This window comes from Pavona decussata, unplaced genomic scaffold (genome assembly GCF_977016875.1).
Source record: "Pavona decussata unplaced genomic scaffold, jaPavDecu1.1 SCAFFOLD_329, whole genome shotgun sequence".
Taxonomy (NCBI): Eukaryota; Metazoa; Cnidaria; class Anthozoa; order Scleractinia; family Agariciidae; genus Pavona; species Pavona decussata.
The window spans coordinates 1286718-1312172 of record NW_028145717.1 but is presented as its reverse complement, the minus strand read 5'-3'; the positions used below and the strand labels follow the sequence as shown (position 1 = coordinate 1312172).

The 25455-nt window shown below is 38.0% G+C and overlaps 1 protein-coding gene across 1 annotated transcript; it reads left to right on the top strand.

The window, feature by feature from the left end:
• Positions 1 to 389: 389 nt before the first annotated feature.
• LOC146453612 (uncharacterized) lies at positions 390 to 24088 on the top strand. The gene is made up of 17 exons (XM_085096441.1): positions 390 to 480; positions 2089 to 2234; positions 3329 to 3574; positions 7876 to 8040; positions 8160 to 8273; positions 8770 to 8895; positions 10185 to 10281; positions 10504 to 10722; positions 11132 to 11508; positions 11786 to 11953; positions 12509 to 12617; positions 13827 to 13948; positions 14280 to 14370; positions 15978 to 16352; positions 19333 to 19464; positions 20709 to 20945; positions 23665 to 24088. The coding sequence occupies exons 1-17, from the start codon at positions 411 to 413 to the stop codon at positions 24006 to 24008; spliced, it is 3138 nt and encodes a 1045-aa protein (XP_084952567.1). The 5' UTR covers positions 390 to 410; the 3' UTR covers positions 24009 to 24088.
• Positions 24089 to 25455: the final 1367 nt, after the last annotated feature.

Genomic DNA, 25455 nt, shown 5'->3' with positions numbered 1-25455 from the left:
TTTGCGCTCTTTCAAATTAAGGCGGGAAAACTTCTTTTCTAGCTGTGTTATCTCGCGCTTTAGAATGGTCAATACTTTGATTAGTAAAACAGTAAAAATTGCACGATATTATTCATGATGAATTTTTCTTGTTCATGCAGACAATAAAGCCATATTTTTTATCCTTCCAAACAAAATGTGAGGTGTTAAAATTTGCGCTGCCAAAAAATGTCACAGGTGAGGTGTCTATGCCAAGATTTTAGTTCTTAATTAGTTTACTTGTAAAAATGCCATCATTGTTTTAGAGGAATTGATACACCCTTGCTAACGTATGAGAAATCACGTGGGTTGTCAAACAGGGGTTATAAAACAGCTCGTGTATAGGTCCAAGTCAAGGATTACTGCTTTAGATTTCCCAATATTGCTGCAAGATGGATCATTGGAAAATATCAGCATTGGTGTTTCTCTTATACCTTGGGAATTTTGCATCTACCGTGAAAGGTAAGCTAGAGTACCATAACGTTCATGTTCATTCGTAGACATCGAAGTGTTGCGAGACGTTTCGAGACGTAATTTAGATTTCGTTTGCAAGGAAAAGTTAAACATGCATTTCAATTATTCTTTTGTGACTTCAGTTTCTGTTTTTGGTTGATAATTTGAGGAAATGTTAGAATTTTACTAAGTAAATGGACATCAAGGACACGCCCCCCCCCCCCCCCCCTTTCCCACCGCACGAAGATCCCAAATTTTCTTGCATTGCCACGAAGACGAAACAAAAACATAAAACGCGATGAAATTTTGTTCTTTCTCAGACATGTCCGTCGTCTTCTAGAAGTACTCATGAAACAATAGCTTTTCGTACCATTTATAAAAGGATATGTACAGAGATTTCCGGGTTTTACCGAACCTGCGCTGTCCTTGGAGAATTCCAATCTTAAATTTCGTTTGAAAGATCCGACAACATTGATACCGAATTCCGTTATTTGTTTCGTGTAGTTCACTTTTGCAAAGTTAACTTACCTCTTGGTTCAAATAATACAACTAAAATTGAAGTTGCGTAGACAAGCATGTTTTGCAGTTACTTGGCAAGACAACAGATGTCAGCATCCATTGAAATTGGCAACGATAACACGTTTGTAGTTAACCTATTTATATAAAAATCAAAACTGTCTACAAGCCGACCAAACTTGCTTATAAGGTTTTTATTTCAGTTTACCCTCTTGAAGCATAACTTTCAGCACAAGAGCATTCTTTTGGCAGACAATCTTCTCTCCTTCCCGAGTACCTTAAATGAATAGCGAATATTTACCAACTAGAGGAGATATTTCCTCCTATAGCGTTCTCAAAATAAAGACTGTACACACTCCCTTTCGAATTTAATAGTCTTACCACTAAATATGTCACCTATGAAGTTCAACAGTGGAAATTAAATAAATTCGGTGAGAATATACCATGTAATTTTGCTAAACGGTTGCAGGATTTTATGGCCAACTAAGAAAGTCTTATCTGAAGTCTCAATCTATTTTGGGCTTTCCATTTTGGGTTTTACGTTTCATGAATAGTGTGTAGTATGGGCTAGAATATTTTGACATTCATCAAAAACATTGAATATGTAAACGCTGCTTGGAAGGATTCTCAATCATCATTTGGGAATGGAATAGCCTTCATTGAGGCAATTATATCTCAACGTTCGTGACTTGTTTATGTAGCCTTAATATATTTCTAGCAAATTTGCGACCTCTACTCTTTTAAAAACAATTAATGGGATTTCCTGCTGGGCTGGTACAAGTTCTTACTTGCAGACTGAAAGGTTTTGTTCTATTTCGGGTTCATTGTTACACGAGTAGCTTGTCAGATTGCAAAACAGTATGGTGCCTGATTACTTTCATGTTCTGTAACATGATAAGAAATTGATTTTGGCTTGTTTTACTTCTGTACGTGGTGCTCTCTGTGATGCACAATTTATTCCACTAAATTATCATTATAATTATTTTTAACTATCTTTCCGTATGGTGCACCTTTACTTCCACTAACAGCACCCCACCCCCTTCCCTCTATTCTCTCCTTAAATACAATATCTTCAAACCGGATTATCTTTTGAATCCTTAGGTGTCACCATGCAGAGAGGAAGAATAAATTCAACTGAGACACCACAGGGGTGGAACTGCAACAGCGGCTGTGATGTACCTGATCACTGTACATTGCCACGTTGCTCAAATGTGGTATTTCCTCAGACGTTCAGTGGATCGGGAACGGTAAGTTTATAACTCTAAGAATGACAATGATCTCCATGGTGATTCCGGGGCAACTTGCTGTTTATCACATCGATGGGGAAGTTAATTTTCTTTTTTTCGAACCCCAGGGATATGTAATGCGAACGAATTCCCCTACTGAAATATACCGTGTCCAACAACTAGAAAGGAATTTGGTTTTTTATATACAGCAGGAAATCTAGTTTTCCTACTATTTTGATGCTGCGTTTCATGTTATTTCACAGATTAATGGGACACATTAAACAAATTTTCGCTTGATTCCGACAAATATAAGTTTGTTTTTACATCGAATGAGAGACAGAATTGTTTGAAAAAGGAAAATATATTTGCCATTGCTGAGTTACAGTTATCAATTGAACCTCAAATAAATGAATGGAACATTCAGTCTAAAATTCTTCACTTGCCTTGTTACGTTAAGTAAAGATAATCTTCGTAATCCGTGAGTGAATAAAGCATACAAAAAGCACACGAATCCTGTGAAATACAGAACTGTGATTGTGTACCAGTCATTAGCCTACATTTCCTTGCATGTATTTCCAAACTATAAGGCTCCTGTAGAATCAAGTTGCATGGTCTCTTAGAAGGTTACAAGTTATTTTATGTAGGGTCATTTTATTCTTAGACAAAAAGACAAAAACGGCAAAAACAAACCGTTCGGAATAGAGCGTGGCAGGGATAGTGAATGACTAAGGAGAAAACAAAACAAAACTGAAATAAAACAATAAACGATGCCATGTGATGGCGGGTGGTGACAAGGGGCCCCTAAAAAGTTCTCTAGCAATACACGGAAAAATCTATTCAACTGAGCTTCTTGACGACGTCAAAGGAAAACAGTGATTGTTTTCCAATCATACATGCTTTATTATAGTTATATTTCTAAGCAGACTTAGGAATAGTTGTTGTTATCATTTTGAGACTCTTTTGATTGTGGAAAGAGGGCAGAAATTAATGTATAACCTCAATTGGCATTGCTCCCGGCCTCAATTTGTGAAATCCAAAGAAACGAATCATCTTTATTTGTAAGACGTTACTCTCCTGCTCAACCTTCTTGTACTCTTCTACCTTTCAACTTTTAGGTTCGCGTTTTTGTGTCACTGAGTCATGAGGATTCCTCTATTGTTCATTCACCGTCAGCCTATTGGGTAACCGAGATAAATACCTCAGGATTTCAGCTATGTCAGCGTGCAACAGGCTCCACAAACGGCACAGGAACAATCAACTGGGTGGCCTTTCAAGACAAACCGGGAATATCACATGGAAGTTTAACTTTCAGTGGAACATGGACAACAGAAACCAAGTGTGATAAAGTCACCTTTTCTCAGGTTAGAGAATAGAAGTGACGTTAGAGCTAACGATATATTAACTGTTCAATTTTCACGTTGCCCGTTTGACGCTTAAAACCAACAGGTCCGCCTGCCCTGCCCAGTTAGATCAAGTAAACAGGTGTTCCATTTGGTGTCAAGTGTTGCCCTTTCGGATTTCCTTACCATATTCCCTTTTATATGAGCCAACAACCAAGAAGAAAGAGCTATCGAATCTTACAGAACCAATGTTTCACAGGGAATACCATCAATGAAACTTCCTCAGCAGTTCTGTTAACTTATGCACATACTCAATGTCGTCCCATTCTAGTGCGCACTAAAAAGCAATGCTTATACCTTCAGCTCAGGAAACTACGTCATTTGATGGCAACAGATATCACTTAAATGGTGAAATTCTTATGCAGACTCTCCAAAACTGGGACTTGATCTCAATGATCGAGAAAAGCAGCACCGAGAAAAATAATAAAAAAAGACAACAATTTTCTCTAGGTCCCAAAACGTAAACATCTTATATTCGAAAATTGAAAGTGAAATTATTATGCCGGCAGCATAGTAAACAGACCTACAGGAGAACGCTGATAAAAAGACGTACTAAGCATTTACCCAGCAACTGAAAAGTAAAAAGCATCTTCTGCCGCACAGAAAATTACTACCATTATCAGAGGAAAGTGCAACTTTTACCGTTATACTCCCGAAACTTTTTAGGGAATGGAAAATTAGAATGAAACTGTGCAAAACAGCGCAACATAATAATCAGGAAACCAGCACAAGTGGAAGATGCTTCTCAATTGTACCTTAAGACCGTTCTTAAGAATTTTTGTCTTCTGAGTCAAAGTTTAGAGACACCTTTCCTGCAGCATATAGCACCAGGAATACCGTAATAAAGTACGCCAGAAGTTATCCACAGGCTAACCTATTCAGAATTGACCAGATATATTCAGCAAAACAAACAGTACCACGGTACACTTAACACTTGAATACTTCCACACTTGTACTACACCTGAAAACTGGACACTTACACTTGAATATTTTTTTTTGCATCGAAATATTCCGGAAATGTTCTCTGCTTAGTAGCTTTCATTTGAAAGGTAACGTAGTAGTATTTCGTCCTATCCACAAACTCAAACGTAGAACGACTCTTAAGCCATTCATATACAATATTATGAAGAACTTCGTTTGATCCATAGACTCAAAAGCTAGAACCACCTTGCGTCGTTTATACTCAAGGGTCAGAATGAACTTCAACAGCGTAGTGTCAATCACCATTAATAGAAGTGCTCAATGAGGTTTTATTTACTTATACTTCCACACTTATACTACACCTCAATACTGGACACTTGCACTTGAATATTTCCTCGTACATCAAAATATTCAACAGCGTAGTATCATTCACCATTAGTGGGAGTGTTCAAGGATATGTTATTTATATAATGCTCTATCTTGACTAGTTTTCAACATCACCTAAATTTAATTATCAATAACGAAAACAGTTAATCTCTATTGAGAAAAGATTATGGACCTCTAAAACGAATTTAATTGTCGCATTTAACCCAAGCTAAATGATATTCTTTTTGTCAACAATCAAAATAGCCATAAGAGATTTAAATCCAGAAATAAACCCTATTTGCGTTTTAGAATTAAAAAAGTGTTTTTTTAAACGATTATCAAGGATTGACCTCTGACTCGAATTTTATGCTTTGATGATCTGCTTTGAGTTCATTGAGAAATCAGTCATGACAGTGTTGTTTCTGAAAGCTTCTCAGTGTTTTTAGGATTAAGCTTAAGTTCTCAATGTTAATTGCGTGACATTGAAAGTCATACGGTTATTAAATCAAAATACAGCGTTTTTTGTTTGGGTTTTCAATTTTTTATTGTTGTAACACAACTTTTGGTCACCAAAGCTTAATTTCCTGCAATTGTGTTTCATTAATCCAAGTTTTGCGGTGTGTGTCGGATGAATGTTTACTCGGTCAAAGGTTATTTAAGGAAAGTAGACGCACTTTAGTTGGTTCATGGTTGGTTCATTTATTTCACACTATTTACACAACATTAACATAGAAAGAAAAGTATTACAACAGGTGATTACAAGATAAAAATAAATACAGTACAAATTATAAAGTATCTGTGGTGGTCAAAGTAGCGAAGGCTTTCTAGTAGTCTTGGCATGCTTCATTGGAGGAGTACGTGACAAGTCTTTTAAAGGATAAAGGGCGCGGGGGGAGGGGGGTGTAAGAGTTATCATAGTTAAACTTTAATCTTGTTTTGATTTATTTTGTTTTTTTTTACATTTGACTACAACCTATCACTCCCCCTTTCATTTTTTTATTTTTTTTTTCCAAGAGCTATGGCCATAGCAATTCGTTAGCGGGATCATTTTCTTTTGTCAGCAGGTTCTTCACTGTTCTGACCTCTTGTTCGATTTCTCCACTCTTCTGAGGCCACTTTTCTCTCCACTCTTCTGTTCCTCTTGGTTTCTCCCGTGGAGCGAGACGTCATCTATGTAATATTTCACGCCCGCTGGTCCCTCCTGGATCTAACTCACGCTTTTTTTGAATTTCTCTGAACAAGAACGAACTGCCAAATGGTAAGACATTGAAGCAGAAACGGCCATGTAGTGTGAAACGTTGTCAACGGTGTTGTGATTCCGAGGCTAGCTTAGTCTGCCAGAATTCTGAGTCTGGGTTTTTTTGAAGACTCTGGAACCTGCCAATGGTCCTGGTGTTTTGTCTACCGCTGAAAGTGGGTGGTTCTCACGAGCTCTTAATTTACTCATTAATCTTGCTCAGGTCTACACAGACCCTAACTTTTCCGCTACTCTTGGGAGTTACCACCATGGGCTCATACCAATCAATGAGTTGGTCTACTATGGATATGACGCCCGTTTCTTACATTCTATCCAACTCTTCTTTTAATTTGTCTGATAGAGCTGTCGGAGTTCTGTCTTTAGAACAGTGACTTGGAACGGTTTCGCATCCTCTTTGAGTGTGATAATGTAGCTTTTCTTGATGACGCCCAGTCAACTGAACAACTTGGATTGTTTGTTTGCTACGTTAGTCTTTTAGTCATAACTGCTGAAGCTGTCGAGTCAGCTTCAGACGTTAAGCTGGGTCTCTTCCTAACAGAGGTCTCTCTAAATTTTCTATCAAAATTCACTTGTTCTCGAGCAAACGTTTCTTGCACATGTCACTCTGCTGTGAAAGTTCAGTTCAGTTTCTGGTTGTCTTGCTTAGCAATGAGGTTGGTTTTAGATTGTAGTGCAGGCGTGACGGAATTACGGTTACATCTGCTATTTTATCACTTTAAATTCGGCTGATTACCGATTCAATGTAACCTTTGCTGGTCATGAATCTCCTGCACCTCGTTGAACAGCAGCTAGTTCAGTAAGTTCACCAAGGAAGAACTCGTTATCATGCTGTATTTCAGAGAAGTTCATCTCACCCGGCCACTGTCTTGCTGATTGAGATCTGCAAGCTTTTGCCCTGTGACCCACTTTGGAACTCTTCGTGTATTTAGATTCTGTAGCTAGACAGAGTCTCTGCATATGGAGGGCCAAATCATCGTGGAAATTTTCCTTCAGCTGTGGGAACGTTTGTTGCTTTTTCACTATTTCAGAGGAAGGAATCCAGTTGCAAATGTCCATAGAGTTGTTTGTCTTCCACCCTTACGACAATGCTATCTCGGATGAGATCTTTCAGATTCAGTGCCAAATTCACAATACTCGTTCAGACAATACCAATAAGTAAAAGAATGTTCCCCTGACTCATATTTGTTCGTTAACTGAGGTATTCAATTTTGCCTCAGTTCCTACAGGCAAGAAGATAATTGCCATAACGAACAATCGGAGCAGCACAAAAAACCCAAGATGTCTATAGCTGTCTCTGTTTCATTATGTTCAGAATTCTCCCACACACCGATGGCTGTTTGTTGCGGAGTGGGTCTGTGGGTCGTCAAGAGCTTACAAAGGGCACCCATACAAGTTTTAACAAAAGCGCGGGAATAGTTGATGACTAATGCGGAAAACGGACAAAGATTCCAATCCCTGAAAACGAGAATGGATTTTATTTTCCACGTAGTCCTAACAACGAGTATGGAAAGACTGGATACATTGGTCGGAGATTTTGTCAGGAGTTGAAGGTCAGGGAGGGCACACCCCCATTGAAATTTCTGCCTCCCTCCCGTCCACCTTTGTATTCAATGAAACGTTACCTTTCGGAAACAATTCATATTCTTTCAAATAATGGGCATTGAGCACACGTATAAATTAAATCATCATTTGACTGATGCGAAAAATTGTTTTGCAGAGCTTTGGTGGAAGACCTACTGTGTTTGTCACCGCTAAATACTCTCGAAGTACTAAACCCAATGATGCCGTCTATGTTTGGTTAGAAAATCTAGAAAGTCGGGGATTTGAAGTCTGTATACGAGAATTCTTGTCTTTTGACGGAAAACACCAGGACACAATTGTGGTAGGTCGCTTCTCTGACTACCATCCTGTACTTGGCAGTAACCTCAAAACGTACACTAATTTTAATTTACCTTAGATGGAAAGACTAGTTATAATAATGGACATTTTTGTTTGTTATAGGACTGGTTCGCTTTCCTCGGCAATGGCTCTCATCTCAATTTTACGATCACTGAAGAAGCAGTTTTTCCTAACAAAGGCAAACCCTCAGCTAACGACAACTATGGATTCTGTCAGGTAAGTGACAGCTGTCAGTCACCTCGCTTCATTATGAAGCAAATTAGAACTTGCCTTATTATTATAATATCATCAATATATGTCACTCAAAGTGATATTACCAGTTGTGATTAGTATTTCTATTCTTTTATTATTATTAATACATTACCCAGCAGGCACGATTGAGAATAAACAAAATGCATTATCTCAAAATATTCCTTTGCAGAGCCCTCTGAAAACTTACAGCTCTTTTAAGTAAATTATTAAACAAAATTAGATAGTAAAATGAACTTTAATAAAACAAATATAAATAATTAGATAAATAAACAAATAAAGAAAAAAAATAAATAAATAAGAATAAAAAAAACCTATAGTTACTAAAAAAAGTTCCTGAAAAAACTTTCTTTCCTAATGACTGTTTGAGTTACTTCACTATTAGATAAGATTAATTAAAACTTCCGTATTGATTTATAAATCTAATCAGTTGTTTGTTTATTCATTGATCTATCGTTTTCAGGAAGTGCTTTTTAACACCACGTTCTATGCGTCACCAGTTGTCCTTGTGTCCGTTCATCACCAATATGACCGTCAAGCGAAAAGCTTCGTTCCCCCAGAAAACAACATCATCACGGCCTGGGTGGAGGTATGATATTATCAGCTGTCGTATTTTAGCTCTATGAGACGGGATTTTGCTGCGTGAGAAGGGACCGGCTGCACTAGACAAGTGAAACAATCCTCCTGTGGGAAGGGACCCTGAGAAAAGAAACAGAATGCACTTTCTCTTAAACTGCGTTTAACTCCTTCTGAATAAGACAAGTTAAACAATCCTCCAGTGGCAAGGGACCCAAAGAAAAGAATCTGAATGCATTTTGTTGAAAATGGGTTTACACTACTAAACTACTCAAGTGAAACAATCCAGTAGTGGGAAGGGACCCTGAGAAAAGAATCAGAACGCATATTTTTCCAAACTGGGTTTGAACGACTGAACAAGACAAGTCAAACAATCCTCCTGTGAGAAGCAGGGTATCAGAACGCACTTTGTTCTAAATGGGATTGAAAGGATGAACTAGACAAGTCAAACAATCCTGATGTGGGAAGGGACCCTAAGAAAAGAATCAGAACCCACTTTGTTGCAAATGTTATGGAACGGATGAACTAAACAAGTAAGAGAATCCTCTAGTGGGAAGGGACCATGGGGTAAGAATCAGAACGTAATTATATTCCAAATTAGGTTGAACTGCTGAACTAGACATATTAAAGAATCCTCTTTTGGAAGAGGAACGTCAGACTACAATCAGAACACAGTTTCTTCAAAATGGGGCTGAACTGCTGAACAAGACCAGTTAAACATCCTCTTGTGGGAAGGGATCCCGAGGAAAGAATCAGAACGCACTTTGTTCAAAATAGGTTTAAACTTCTGACTGGACAAGTGGGACAATCTTTTTGTGGATAGGGACCCTGGGTTAAGAATAAGAACGCACTTTGCTGCAACTGGGGTTGAACGAATTATCTAGACAACTTAAAGAATTCTTCTTTGGGAGGGGACTCTGAGAAAAGAATCAGTACACAGTTTGTTCCAAATGGGATTGATCTGCTGAACTAGGAAAGTTAAACAATCCTCTTTTTTGAAGGGTCCCAGGGAAAAATCAGAACGCAACTTGTTCCAAATGGAGTTGAACGGATGAACTAGACAGGTTAAACAATCCTTCTTTGGAAGTGGACCCAAGAATAAGAATCAGAACGTACCTTGTTCCACATAGGGATGAACCGCTGAACTAGCTAGACACGTTAAACATTCCTTCGGTAGGATTTGGATTTGGACGTTAGAAAAAATTCAAATTATTTTTAAAGTTATTAATTATAAAGATATGGCTTTTTACCTAAACATGAAAAGGGGAGTAAGTGTTATCAAATTGTTATTATTTTTTGCAGGAGGTTGGCCTTAAGGGTATGAAGATTTGCGTAAAAGACTTACAGGGATCAGGAAGCGGTCACGACCCTTTAACAGTCAGCTATGCTGTGATTGGAGGTTGTTTTTTCATTTATTATATTTAGATATTTTTTTGTGTTTTAATTAACTTCTTAATTAATTTATTTATTTATATTCATTTATTGCAATTTTACCAAAGTTATTAATCTTTACTTACAATGCCAATAAGCAAGATATTCAAGAAATCTCTCATTTTACACGCAAGTATGACATTAAAGAAAATATTTAGTTATTTTTTAATTGTTGTTTTTTTTGTCACAGATCTCAATCCCTGCCTTAATGTGCATTGTCCACGGTTTGGAGTGTGCAAGACCTACAGTGCGCATGACGCCCGCTGTGAGTGTTTTGAACAATGTCCATCCTATCAGGATCCAGTGTGCACTGCGAATGGAACAACATACGACAACAAATGCTGGCATGAGTTAAGTTACTGTAGAGGACTGGAAAATAACCTTGTGTACCATCCAGGAAGTTGTGAAGGTAAGAGAGATACTCTATAACAATACCTTGCATGAAAGCTTCACAGAAGACCATATTATACAGTTGTACATTCTCCTTTTGTGAAATGAGAAACTTGTACTCTGCAAAGAACTCACTCGGCTATCTGCAGAATATTCAAAGGACAGATAACAACAAAAGCAGAGGCGTAATGACCAAAAAACAGGGTCTCGTGTGCCAGACCACAAGTTAATCGGGTACGTGGGACCTACCAAACTGGTGAGAGGTTAATACCGAACTATAAGTTAAAACAAAAATGAGATTTTAATCAACACAACTGTCACTGTAGCAACTAGATCAAATTGCAAAAGGTGCTGCAGATCAGATACCAACCAAAGAGTGAGTTATCAGTTTGAGCAATTAATGTTATACACGTTGAATTGTTTACCAGGTTTTCCAATTGTTCGAGGCCGAGTAGAACTCCTCCATGTTCCAGAATGGGCCGATTCCAGCTGCAAAACAGTGGCTTTTCCTCCATACCGCTTCTATCCGGACAAACAGGTTCACGTTCAAGTCACCGTTAATCATATGAAACTTAACGATTCCGTAACAGTCCACGACGCAGTGACATCGTGGAGTGAAAATATCAGTCCCAAAAATTTCACTGTTTGCGTTATGCAAACTGGGAGAAAAAAGGAGAATTTCAACCCATTTGCAACTGTCGACTGGATCGCGTACCAAGGAGCCCCACCAGAGGGCTTGACTGGAAAGATTCAGCTGCAAAAGTGGTGGTCTGGGACAAACTGTGCGGATGTAACTTTTCCCAAGGTAGGACGTAAGAAAAGAACATTTAATAAAAATCCAAAACTGCACTCAAGGTAACTCTGATATACAATCAGCAATTATCTAAGTGTCAATCATGACATAGTTTTGTTCTGTGTAAAACAACTATTCAAGTAGTTTGGAATCGAAATATATAATATAGATATATACGTTGGATGTTCATTCTGCCAGGAATCTCAGGAAACAGTAAAAACATTTAAATATACTTATTAACCAACTGATTTCTCTATTTTCAACTACCTCTTTTCTTGTAATTTTCTAGGACAAGTTTGCTGAAGCGCCTGTGGTTCTTATAACGTCAGAACATTTAAGGACAGGGAATGAGTATGATGCCGCTCTTATTTGGCTCGAAGATACTACAAAGAGCTCTTTTAAGGCATGCCTTAGAGAAATGCAGAATTTTGATGGAAAACATGAGGACATTAACGTGGTATGCTCTTAGCTATAGGTGTTTTGTACAAAGCTACTACCATTAATGTTCAATCCCCTGATTGGTTGAAGTTATTGTCGTTTTGAGCAATTTTTTATGCAAGGTGAAAGTTGCAGGAGTGCTACAGCGTACTATCAAAATTTTTAATAAAACAAGAAGCTTTGACAAATATATCATTATTACCTAGAACATTTAGGTTCTTTGCTTCTCAGAAAAGTTATGATATTCAGCTGTTTGCTTATGCGTTTCTGAGTACTTTGTGAAAGGAGTGATCATGAGTTCGAGATTAAGGCCGAAGGGCTGCACTGTTTGGTTTTCTAAAAGTGGCTTTTTGTACTGCGTTGTCTAGCCGAAGGAATAAAGCATACTTAAGTGATAAAACGCTTTTCCGGGCAAGACCTTCTCTAAATTAACATGGCTTCCGAGTATGCCTGTGTCACTGACTAAATAATCCATTCACTTTCAATAACACGTCTCACAGATTTGGCAGTGGCTTCTCACATTTATTGGTTGGTATTCAGTGGTTCCATTTAAGACTGTTATTTCTCTTGACAGAACTGGTTTGCGTTCGCCAAACTCCACAAACCGCTGTTTAACGAGCACGGAACGATCAGTTTTCCAAACACAAACCCACCAACAGACGAAAACAACAACGCTTACTGTGAACTTGACTAGATCTAGAAAGCAACGGCGTTTAAAGGTAAAACGAGTTTCCCTGGCCAATTTCCCAAAAATCTTCTGCGGAATCTTTTACGGAATATGCAGGCTTACGATCAAATATCAAGCCATGGAAGTATATGGAGGACTGTGTAAAACACTCTGCAAAATCGAGTGCCGTGGTACGACATTTATGAATGGAGTCCTGTATGATATCTGTAAAAGAACTTGAATTCGTGTTTCCTATATCAAAGTACACACTTTTACCATAAGTTCCTACATAAAGTCCAGTTTCATATCTGGGAATGGTGTACTCTTGTCACATGATGTTCACGCTAGCCGCCGGCACATGGTATGCAGTGGAAGATTAGCGTGCCATGGTATATTAAGAAAGCTGTGTCACGGAGCCTTGTTTAATAATATTTGCTTTTCTTGCGTAGCCATAAACTCTGTATTAAGAGTGAAGGTCATTAAGCAGTTAACGAAAAGAACCACTAAATTTAAAGAGAATTTTCAAAAGAAAAAAAAAAGGGAAACACTATATATCTTTATAAGACATGATATTTTTTCCCGTAAGACATTTGGTGAAAATGAAAATAAGATAAAAAGACGATTAATTCTACACTCAGAGATAAAACTGCAAATGGATATGGGTATGGAAAGCATACACCATACAACCACTTATTAAATATGGCTGGTATCATGAGAACGCTAGAAGAAAGAAGAAAATTCCGGGCCCTAGTTTTGGTATATAAATGCATTAATAAAGAAGCCCCAAGGTACATAGAGGACTTTTTTGAGATTAAAATCTGTAATTATAATTTAAGAGGGTCTGGGACAATTTTAACGCTACCCAATTTTAATCCAGAATAGCGCCATAAGTCATTCTCATTTCTAGTTGCAAAACTTTGGAATTCGTTGCCTACGTATGTTAGAAATGCCAAGGATATTTCTACTTTTAAATGTCTTTTGAAGAAGCAGGTTTTTAGATAGATTTAAGATTTAAGTAATCTAAGTAATTTAAGTAATTTTTAAATTATTTCTTTTCTTTTTGATGCTTTTCGCTTCACGCACATGTTTTAACGAGTTTTTATCACTGCTAGATGTAGCGTGGGTAAATAAAGTATTGGAATGTATAAATAAATAAACAAATAAATTAATTATAAATAAATAAATAAATAAATAAATAGTAGTATTAATATTTCTTTTGTTTTGCAGTTTGTTTCATTTACCAGAGCTTACAACTCGACACCAACGATTTTAATATCCGCTAATCACAGCACGACGGCAAGTGGAAACTCGGCTCCAGTGCACAACGGCATCACAACATGGATCGAGGTAAAGCTTTGTTTTATAGAAACTCCAACTATACCTATGGAAAATACCCTTTCTAAATATTGCCTTTTAATTTTCGTTCTCTTGTTCGTATAGCAACGCAATGTCAGCGACAAAACCTATGAGTTTGAAAATGGTGAAACAATTCAACAACGTTAGGTTGCATGAATATTCCTTTCTAATAAATATTACGGCATTATAGGTTTTGAATTTCATGTTTCAGGCACGTTCATCCGTTAGCAATGAAATATATGAAGTATTCAGATATTTGGAAAACACTCTTAACCTCTAACTAGAGTAGCAAGTGAGCATTAACTAAAGTTTTGCTCTGCAGAACATGAATTCCTCTGGCTTCAGAGTCTGTGTCAAGGAATTGTACCAGACCAGATATGATCCGCTGTCTGTGAGTTATGCGGTGCTTACAGGTCAGTAAATGCTTGGCCCTTGCCTGATAATTTCAACTTAATGAGGAGAATAAAGCATCGTAACATCCACAAATAATATTGTAAGATCATACGCAGTACTTCGGATGAGAAGTGAAATCTGTGAGATCGGGATCGCTCAGCAGAAACTCTGAGGCAAAAAAGGAGAGGCACAGCATGGCGCTTTGGTTTTCAATAAAGTTTCATCTTTGGGCCAATCGATGGTCAACTAAAGTCTCCCTAATTGTATTCATTAATTCCCTTTGATAACGATCTGTCATCAGCCTTATTAAGCACAACAACGGTAATAGTTGATCATCTTACTCGGAATGATAGCTGTTGAAAAGTTTCGCTCACCAACGCGTCAATAGTCAGAAACGAATCCAGTACTAGGACACGTAACTTTTATTCAAAGGCAGAAGGAGAGAGTGAACAATACGCATTCCCTTGTATAACGCGGAAGAACTTTCTAGAATCACAGCCTGCCAAAAATTAGTTTAACCGGTAATTTCCCGCCTTTTAAAAGAACATCACAGTTGGCTCAAAATAGCTTCTGGAAACTTCTGGAAACCTAGACAGCTCATGAATGTGTAAATAGTCTCTAAACAGTCTCTAAATCCATTGAGGACATTTCGTTAAGAGTGTACATGTCTTTCCTAAAATAACACGTCAAACATCTGCAAATATATTAGCGTCATGACCTTTGATTTGGGGTGGTATCATAATAGGCTTTATCACGGTTTTCGACGCCATTTTGATGGGTAGGCAAACAGGCTTGAAATAACAGCGTTTGTATGGAAATCCGATGTCAAATAATTTTCATAAAACATCGCATCTGAAAAATTCATGAATTGGAAACTTTTGGCACTAGGGAAAGGATTTAAAATAAAAAAAATTGGAGGGATATCATTGTGCCAGAAAGCATACAGTCGTGTTTTGAATTTTCCATACGTTTCCCTGTATTTTTTTTTTCGCGCGAACTATTTTTAGAAGCAGTTTACGGCGGTTCGCTATACAGACAAATGTATAAAAAGTTCAAATTTTTATGAAAAATATTAGACATCGGATTTCCATACAAACACTGTTATTTCAAGCCTGTTTGCCTACCCGTCAAAATGGCGTCGTAAACCGTGATATGGCCTATTTAGTTGTATTAACCTGGGATTATACATGTACCTTTTATTTTTTTATTATGTTAACGTGGGTGGGTAAAGCATTTATATATTTTTAGTTATTTACTAATTTTAATATTCTTAATCTGTTTCATTTTCATTTTCATTTTTACGTTTACTCAATACTTGAATTTGTTTCCTTGATTGTTTTTTGTAAGTAAAGTTCTCCTTGCTCTGGGTCCTTGGTTTTGTCATGCGTTTTACACATGAGCCTCTAGCTCGGATATAGAGAGCAACCTCATGCCACGCTCAAATATTAATAAATTGATTGATTGATAATTGATTGATTGACCTCACAGCATCATGAATGATTTCAAAATATCAATTCATTAATCAACATTGATTAATGTTGGCTGATAGCGAAACTTATTGATTATCAATTTTATTCTTTGGTTATTAAAGTTCTGAATTGTAAAATCTCTTATTGTTTAATTGCAGACATCTGTGATCCTGACTGGAGCTATTTCAATGGATTTTGTTACTATACAAGTGAAACATGCACAAACTGGACCACAGCGCTGAAAAAATGCCGTCACGAAAACTCAGTCCTTGTTGATATTAACAATAATGAAGAAAACGTGTTTTTGCAGCATCGTCATAATGGCGAAAAATCCTGGCTGGGATTGAATGACATCTCCACAGAGGGTACCTTCACTTGGGCGGATCGTGGAGCTGGGAACTTTACAGCTTGGGCTAAAAATCAACCAAATAATTTTAGAGAAGAAGACTGCGTGCTCGCACTTGGCGTGGAGCACAACTACAAATGGAATGACGTGAAATGCAGTGACTGCCATCAGTATACTTGTAAGAAAGGTAGGCTGATTACAAGTGAAATTGGTGAAGTATGATCAATAGACACTCGTGACGGTTTGCCACAAGATGTAATTCGTAGATTTGAAGGGGAGATTAGTAGACTTAAGGATATGACTTTAAAGTGCCTATAACCCTTACACAGTTTAAATGAATTTCGAAAATTTATGCATGTCTTAGACGCTTTGCGAAGAAATAAATCGTATTCCATGCTTCGTTTTGTTTTTATTAGACGTCAAAATTGCCCAAAATAGGCCGTTTTCCGCCATATTGAATACAAAAAGGAGCAGTTGAGAGACTGGGAAATAACAAGCTTGTGACGTCGCCCGGTATCTCGGCCATAGAACATTTGCTCAGTTGTCACTACATTCTCTATACTGAACTTGAAATGTGTTAGGAAGCTATGTGGTAGGTTAATGTGCTGCCTCTCAGACACGTAGAAGGGTATAGTTCTGCACGCTATACTGTTCGATAACGATGAAGTGCAGAAAATCACAGAAAGAAATAGATCGATTTCATGAAACAAAAGCGGGCTAACTCGGAAAATCGTCAACATGCTCCAAGTACTTCACGAACGACGACTTCACGCGTCGATTCTGATTTATTGATGAGGTGAGTAACAAGCCAATCCTCTCAAGACTGAAACGAGATAATATCGGTATGAATGAGACGCCAACTGTCCATGCTAAAGCGGTGACCACAAGTCCAGGTGTATTGATTTTAACTAGTGCCAAATATCGCCGCGAACGAAGTGAGAAGTGTTCCCTTTTTTCAAGCTTATAGGTGCAGCCAAAACAAACCTACTGAAATAGTAAACTTATTTTAATTTATAATTGGTCTAGACTCACAAGAATCCGAAGAAGCGAGCGGAGTCTTCTACTTCTAAAGGGCGGTTTAGACGGTACGATTTTCTCTTACGACTGTCACATGCGATTTCTAGAGCGCGCGCTGCTTGCGTCATGTAAAAATCGTACACAACTCTCGCCACTCAACATTGCCTTTACCTACGATTGTCGTAGGATTTTGAAACATGTTTTAAAATTCTACGACGTTTTTCGTGTTGTGTGCGTCTGTCGTAAGGATATTGCAGGTTGATTTACACGACGCGATTCTTGTTGTAGGCATGGCGTAAGCGTGTCGTATGCGACAAATCATAGGCAAAATCGTACCGTCTAAATCGCCCTTAAGACTGCTGTCTGTTGGCGAGCGGATGAAGGGGCACAGTGACATGATAAAGCTAATTCTTTTTCTTTCTCAATTCCGCGTGTATAAATTTGGGAGTAGGCTTTCCAGGAAGAACGGATCATTCTTTTTAAAAAAGCTTCGTCTTGGATGTGTCGGTGAAGAACAAGGTTAGGAGTCAATCGAACATGTCGGTCGATTGACATGTTTGAAATACTACTTAAAAAGTCGGCTTTTCTTACCTGGAAATCAAGATATTCGGAAAAATAACACACGCAACGCTTTCTAAACGTTGTGTGGTTTTACTTCTCTTTCTATCAGGCCAATTTCAGCTAATAAACAATTTAAAAATGATAAAAATATCGACTGAACAAGTTAATATTTGTATTTACGCTACAGAAAATGTTGATGTTTCCTCCGCGAAGTAAAATTTTTGATGTGGTGGTTTCGTTGACAATAGGCGAGCAGCTAGTTCATAGGAAAGACTTGCTTATTTACACTTCCCTCTGCCCCAGTAAAATATTCTTTAAAACCGAAAGATTTCAAATATTTGGAAAATAGCAAGCTCCCCCAACACAAACCTCAGAGCGGAGCGAAGCGAGGTGGTGAAAAAACGAAACCGTAACTAAACAAACTAAGCCCTAAATTTCACGCATTACATAGCTCTTGAAGAAATCTACAGTCTAGAGAAAGGTTCCAAAAACAAATAGCAGTGATCAGAGACACAACATCTTGCCACAAAAACAAATGGCCGGGGCCCGTAATACAAAAACTGTAAGATAAACTGATGTACTTACACAGCTCAAATCCCAGCAAAGATAACAACAATAGCGGTCGCTTTTGGAGGTTAAAAATTATCACACGGTTCAATCCTAACTAGAAGCTGTATCCTCACCGGACTGCGAACTGAAACGAGCCAAACTAGACCAAAATACTAGTAAAATGAAATGGCATAAGATCGACAGCTGCTAAACAGAAACAACAAGAGGTGAGATAAACAGGCGCTAAACGCAGAACTCAAAACCCAGAAATGTCCTTTGAGATCAAAATACAAAACATGCTACAGATAAGCACATGATTTTGTTCTATGATTGTCATAAAAATCCTTCAAATCGTCATGCCAACCCGCTGTAAACATACAAGAAACTAAATTGATCAAAAGACTGAGATAGAAGCGCTAAACATGCGAGTAAGAGTTGTGTAGGCCTTTCATTCCTATTTTACGCGCTTGAGCGTCGCGTCAATCACGTATTCGGGGTTGTAGTTAAATTCTGAATCATCTGAGAGTAGCTTAGCTCCGATTCGGAGCCAAAATCTGCCAAATACCCGAACAGCCCGCGTAGAATTCACTCCGAGTCAATGCTGTTTTGTTGTGTGCTTGTTATCGAGATACAGGGTCGACCTCACAACTCACCGGCTAGTGCCAGTCCTTTAATGGCGCGGTTTTAACTTCAGAAATTGTGATTTCGATCGCGTCTTAAAAATCGAGAATAACTTCAAATCTCATTATTTTGCTTGTTTTGGCTTACTTTCTACTTCTACTTTTGAGAATGAAAGGAATTGAGTAGGGGTGATAGGCACTTTGTGTGACATCAGTAATTGTGCTGCTCACATTAGAAGGAATCTTGGACACCCTCAGCTACATTCATTAGAGTACACATTACAGGATGAGTAGTCTGTTTCGCTGTTTAGTTCGACCCTCGATCGCACATTGAAACGTTTGGTGGGGACTGCTAACGCTGACAACGATAAAGCCGCTATTGCGTACAAAGCGTAATGTATTTTTCATTTTGTTGATTAGATTTAAACGAATGTTCAAGGCAGCGAAACTACTGTCATGAGTTCGCCACCTGTTCCAACACACTGGGTTCATCCTCCTGCAAGTGTAACCAAGGTTACATTGGAGACGGCTTTGGATGCTATAATTATGCAGGTAAGGGTTGCAATTGTATAATAACAAATAGTAATGCATGGTGCCTAGTATGTTTTAATTATTTCAAAACCAAACCTGATCAATTTCGTTTTTTTTTTTTCCTGCTGTACCGAAATTGCAAAAGTGAAGACGTTGAATGATTGTTTTCATAGGTCAGTGCTTTAAGCGAAATGTCTTTAGTTCATTTCTGGGAGTTCCGACGTGAAATCTTCGACGTTTTCTGAAACTTTAATGGCCCCATTATTCTCGAAATTTGCGCAATGGCAAGGAAATAACTTTAATATTTGCAACATCATTAATTGTGCAGCTCATATTAGAAAGAACCTTAGACACGCCCAGCTAAAAAGCTCCATATCATCCAAAAAGGGCTCCTAGAAATTACTGAGACAATTCTTGGAATAAAAGAACAAATTTTCGACACTTTTTACATGAACGATTTATTATGACACTGTTAACAGCCACGTGGAACAATCATGACACAAGGTATTATAAACCTTAGAAGATAAGAAGTTGTTCGGTATCTGCTTTTCAAATTCATGTCATGTTTGCAAAGTTCAAAGTTAAATTTTCTCATAGATCACACTTATTAGTGTCTCAGGTTATGACTACCTTCCCATTGGTTTTGAAGATCACTTTTTGAGTGACTGTTGGTTTTCTGAACTAGCAACTTCAACTAACAACTACAAATTTTATTTTAAAGAAAAATTCCCTTCAACGTTCGCTCAAAAACAGGAAAGTGTTTAGCTCTGAATGTTTGGGACATGAAACTAGGAAATACACGACCAAATTTTCTTGACTTTATGACATCATGATGTTAAGCGAAGATGCAATGACCTCGTAAGTTAACATCTGTAATGGTTGTGAAAGAAGTTCTACAAAAATTCGTGTTAAAACTTTTATTTGACCGTTTGGAAAAGTTTCTATCGTGTGATATTTGCATTAGCCAGGGTTTAAGAGCTGAGCCAACCATTAAAGACAATATGAAAGGAGAACGAGCGGTCTAATTGTTTCAGCATAACCCGCTGACCATTCTAGTAAACATAGAAATTCGATATAAATCATTTCTTCTTAGCTGGTTTGCCTGTGAGGTTCAGAAATTTTTCTCAAACGTACACCCAGGGCTAGTGATGTACCGAATATTAGAATCAGTGTCCTTCTGAAGCTAAACAGATTGCGGGTTTGTCTAATCTAGCTAATAGTCGATCGCTTGTTGATGCTGGTTATCATTTATTATTTTGCTTTAGCTGGTTTAGCAAGTTCATCCATCCTAAGAAAGAACAACAAATACCTGACAGCATTGAACACCTGGCTAAAGCCCGTTGTGCAAAGCAAGTCATCAGCCTGGAAGCGATGTTGGCGTGCGTCCGTTGATGGTTGGGCTGCATCTACCTTTCACTCTGGGTGCGATAACAAGGGTCCTACTGTGACGATAATAAAGGTCGGCCAGTATATATTTGGAGGGTACACCAGTGACTCATGGAGTAAGTGTCTTAATTTACCTTACCGTATACCAAGTTGGTATTTTAAATGCGCAGTAGTTTTCCAGGGGTTAGAGTAACACTGTGAAGTGTTTTTTTTTTTGTTTGGAGTTATTATAAATCCAAAAGAGGTGTACTCAACCTTGAATTGGAGTTGGCGTTTACACGATAAATAGAACGAACTTTACTTGAAGCATATAATTGAGAAATGGACTCCGTCGAAATCTATATTAATAAAGAGTACAATCACCGATGTTAAAATACAGTAACTCTTAAAAACATCATTTTAAGCCCAAATTGTCAGTTAACGCTAGTTTTGGAGTAGAGTATGTCAAAGCTAATAACCGGGTTGCGTCGTAGAGTAGTGAGAAAATAAATCGTAAATCAGAGAGAATAAATCGAATGTACCAGGTGAAAGTATTTTACTCCACCCGGGTCAGACCACTTAGCACGATTGCTTGAACAGAGGTTAAGTTAGACATCGTTTAAGTCAAAATCAGGCTTTGACGACTACTCCAAAAACCACTGGTAAACTTCATCTTAATCAACAACTAAACCTCGTTTAAATAAGCGAAATCTTGGGAAAAGCGGTGGTATTTAGAGTACGACCTTCTCAACCTCGGCTTTAACTTCGTTTAAATAATCGGTCCCTTAGTTCGGCAGGGCCGTACGTGTGTACCTCGAAAGTCCAAAAAAAATATTTGATTGATTGAAAAATTTATTTACTTATTTATTTATTTATTTATTTATTTATTTATTTGACGTATTCATTTAGAATTTGAGATAATCGACAATGATTAAAATGAGAGGCCAGGCGCTACCGTTGCTATAGTAATAGTTGTTACTTGGAAACCGATGTTCGTATTTTTGAATTTGTTCATATTTTGAAATGATGATGTAGTATGAAGGAGATAGAAGTTTTCTCTTGCATACGAGATTGTAATTTCAAAAATTCCAGAAAAACTGCTGCGAGCCTCCTTAAGTTCGTAAGTAAACAAAACAAAGTTGTCAAAGAAAAGTTTTTTTAGACTGGTTTTCAATCCAAAAAGAAATTACTACACCCATTGAACAATAAACAATAGTCAAATTAAACACTTGTTTGCAGAGGTTTTATGTGTAAGTAAGACAAATAGTTGGAGAACCCTTCAAAGTTTCTTCACCTTAACAAAGCCATTCAAGAGGCCATTGATAGATTTTTGAAGCAAGCACCGATTAACAAGCCGTGGTCTATCTTTGGTGATTACGAATTTAAGGCAAATGATACGCTCAATGTAGTCTGCAAAAAACTGAAGAAAGAGGGGAAATTGGTGCAGTTGTTCATAAAACTCCCATCACAAGCGATCAATTACAAAAACCTTTTGAAAGTGGTCAACTGGGAGATGCTAGATCCTAAACAACTACAGCGAACAGCGTGCTTTTACACATACCTGTATGATGAATCCTCAGTGGTCCATTTTACTATTCAGACAATTGTACTTTGCTGTAAAGTCTTTTCCAGAATTTTAAAATGAAAAAGACTTTGAAATTAAACTTAGTTTTAACTTAGCATCATTTTTTCTTCTACGGTTCGCAAGTTTCTGAGACTGCGCAATGTATGGCGAGATTACTGTGTAGATTTATTTTAATGATGAATTAACTTTGCAAACGCGCCACTTTGTCAGAGCGCCTGCGATTTAGCATGCATCATCATAATAATAATAATTGCACTTATTTATCAAACTTTATAAAATGAAAAATATTTTTTTGTGTGTTTGATAGATCGATTAACAGGTTATGCTAAAACAGGTTATGCTAAAACAATAAATCCAAGGATTATGTGTTAAATTTCTATGAGACAATTTTTTTCGATTTTTTTAATATGCAAAATACTAAGAAACGGGCTCATAGTGTCTCTATACAATGCAACCTTGAGGTGTGTCAGTCATTATAGCTAAAGCTTGACTCTTCTTTGTGTCTCTCACGATAACTAAACTTCAGGATTTTCTCATTAAACTGTTAAGTTCAATACACCAAAGGAGGACGTACATTCTTGAACAAATGTCTTTAGATGTTTGCATTGTTTTAACTCTCTCTTCCCCCTCCACAAACGTTTGCAATTTTCAAAGGGTTCACTTGCGCATACGCGCTACGGGTTTTTATAATTATTCTTAAGCTTGGGCAAGGAATGTAAGCCCGAAAAAATATGTCACTGCTCCAATGATTAGTGACCACCTTGTTGTTAGCCTCGAATCAATCCCTAACTGAAGCACCAGTTGTAAGCAATGAGACGCGTCTTTGTTTGCAAGCTTTTTCGTTAACTAGAGGTAATGGGTGATTCTTTGTCACAACTGCAAATGGTTAGCGGGTTGGATTTTTAATCGGTTGATCAAATGGTCAGTGGTTCGAGGCTAACTCTGATCTCTATATTGTCGCGGAGTTTCGTCAGACAGTAGCCTTAACTCCGCATTGTCTCACTGTCTTCCTTGGTGTACAAGTGAGTACCGGCAAAAGACTGTCTGGTTAGTCAAGTGATGGACACATCACTACTCAGGGGGGAGGGGATGTACGTGGGTTGGAGTAGAACTCCTAGCTAGTTGTTTGATACTAAGGTGGTCAGGTTAATCTTCGACCCGCTGTGTGGGCCATTTAGGCCTGAATTGTGACTTTACCTTTATCCCATACGGTAATCATCAGAAGCATGTGTCAGTTTGTTTGTTTTTTAATTTCTTTATTTTCTTGTTAGTTTCCAGTTGTGGTTATCGATATGATACGAAAGCTTTTCTGTTTTCATTGGTAAACAAGCCAGGATGGGCGCCGGTGAAACTGACTCAAACAGGAAAATATAGTTCTCACAGGGCTTATTCGACATACAGCTGCTCTCATTATGGACCTACTTTCGGTGGTCATGATATTCACGTATCTGACTACGCCTCATCAAATACAAACTCAAACACAGAACTTGGTAACACCTACGCCCCCCCGAGTGGGTACAGCTATCAGAGCAACTTCGCACGAACATTCCTGGCGGGAGGAAGTAGCTATCACTTTCAACCGGATGAAGTAGAAACTTTCTACGAAACAACTTAAAAAATACAAACTGGCGTTGGGGTTTAATCCCCAGCTCTAAGTCTTTCAATTTCACCAATGTTAATTATTATATTTCTATGCTGAAATTTTTTTGCTAGAAATCAAGTAGTAGAATATGTCATAACGAGAACATTTTATTTTAATTTCATAGCAGTAACTCTTCCAATCATGTGTAGTACTGACCTTCAATGCACATAAAAAATATTTTAGGATAGACCTTACTTGTGTATTTCAGTTTTTTGTTTTAACTTGAATTTGATGTCTTGTTTATCGGAGAGGGGTGGGGGAGGGGGCTATGTGAAATTTGGTCAATCTCGAGTTATCTATCGTCGATTGCTAGCCTCCTCTTCCCTAGCCTGCGAACCCAGACGTATTTCCGGCTGTCACTTCTCTCCGCCGAAAAATAATGTCTGTGTACCCGAGCGGCAAAACGATTTCCGTGACGTAGAAATTCTAAGCCAATCACCATTTAACTCATAAAATCACAGAAACCACCACACGAGAAAAAACAATGGCGGACAGTATGGAGGACGCGTTTAGCAAAGTTTGCATTGCGAGCTTTTCGGTATTGAAAAGTTAAATAAGCACCAGGAGCATTCAATCAAGTATGCTGTAGAAAAGGAAAAGATATTTTTGTCAATTTGCCGACGGGGCTTAGCAAGTTGTTGATTTATCAAGCGTTGCCCATAGTGTTTTCGTCTGTGCAGTCCACTTGTGAGAAAAATATCGTGGTTGTGATTTTTCCATTGACACGGCTAGATGAAAAATCAAGTTAGTGGCCTTACCAAGTTCAAAAGTGTGTTGTCGGGCCTACAAGACTCCTTCAGTTCGCATATAAATTGGTATGAAAGTCTTCATAGCTAGCTTAGCTCTGCTAAATGATCATTCTGAGCCGTTAGGATCAATCTTCGATATGCAATTGTGTATGCTAGTTCTGTGGCATTTATTTAGGTTTATAGGCTCGGATTAACTGCAAGATTTCAGGCAGCGCTTAATAAATGTTATCTGTGAAGACATATAGGATCCGTGATTTCGTTACTCGTGATTTCATGCTTGTATCTCCATTGTTTTGTGGCTTAGCGCGCATGCGGCGTTAAAAAATGTTGACGGGCCGGCCCGACTCCCGCAGTTCGCAAGTAAATTGATAATAAAGTATTCATAGCCTAGCTCTGCTTAATGATGTTTATCTTGATCATGAAGGGAAATACTCAAATAAACCGTTTTCTTACTGATCCTTCTGAGCCGTTAGGGTTAATTTTCGATATATCATTGTATATGCTAGCTCTGTGGCGTTTGTCCCGTCGCGTGGACCACTCGAGTTTCATTCTATCATGTAATCTGACTGGCCAACGAGAAAACAAAAGCCGCTACGTCACGGAAATCGTCTTGCCGCTCGGGTACGCAGACGTTATTTTTCGGCGGAGAGAAGCGAAAGCCGGAAATACGT

What these genes read in the sequence shown, in the direction of transcription:
- LOC146453612 (XM_085096441.1), top strand. Translation starts at nt 411, where the DNA reads ATGGATCATTGGAAAATATCAGCATTGGTGTTTCTCTTATACCTTGGG. An exon ending in CAGCTATGCTGTGATTGGAG is followed by an intron (nt 10,282 to 10,503) that starts GTTGTTTTTTCA and finishes TTTTTGTCACAG; the next exon opens with ATCTCAATCCCTGCCTTAAT. An exon ending in AACATGAGGACATTAACGTG is followed by an intron (nt 11,954 to 12,508) that starts GTATGCTCTTAG and finishes TTCTCTTGACAG; the next exon opens with AACTGGTTTGCGTTCGCCAA.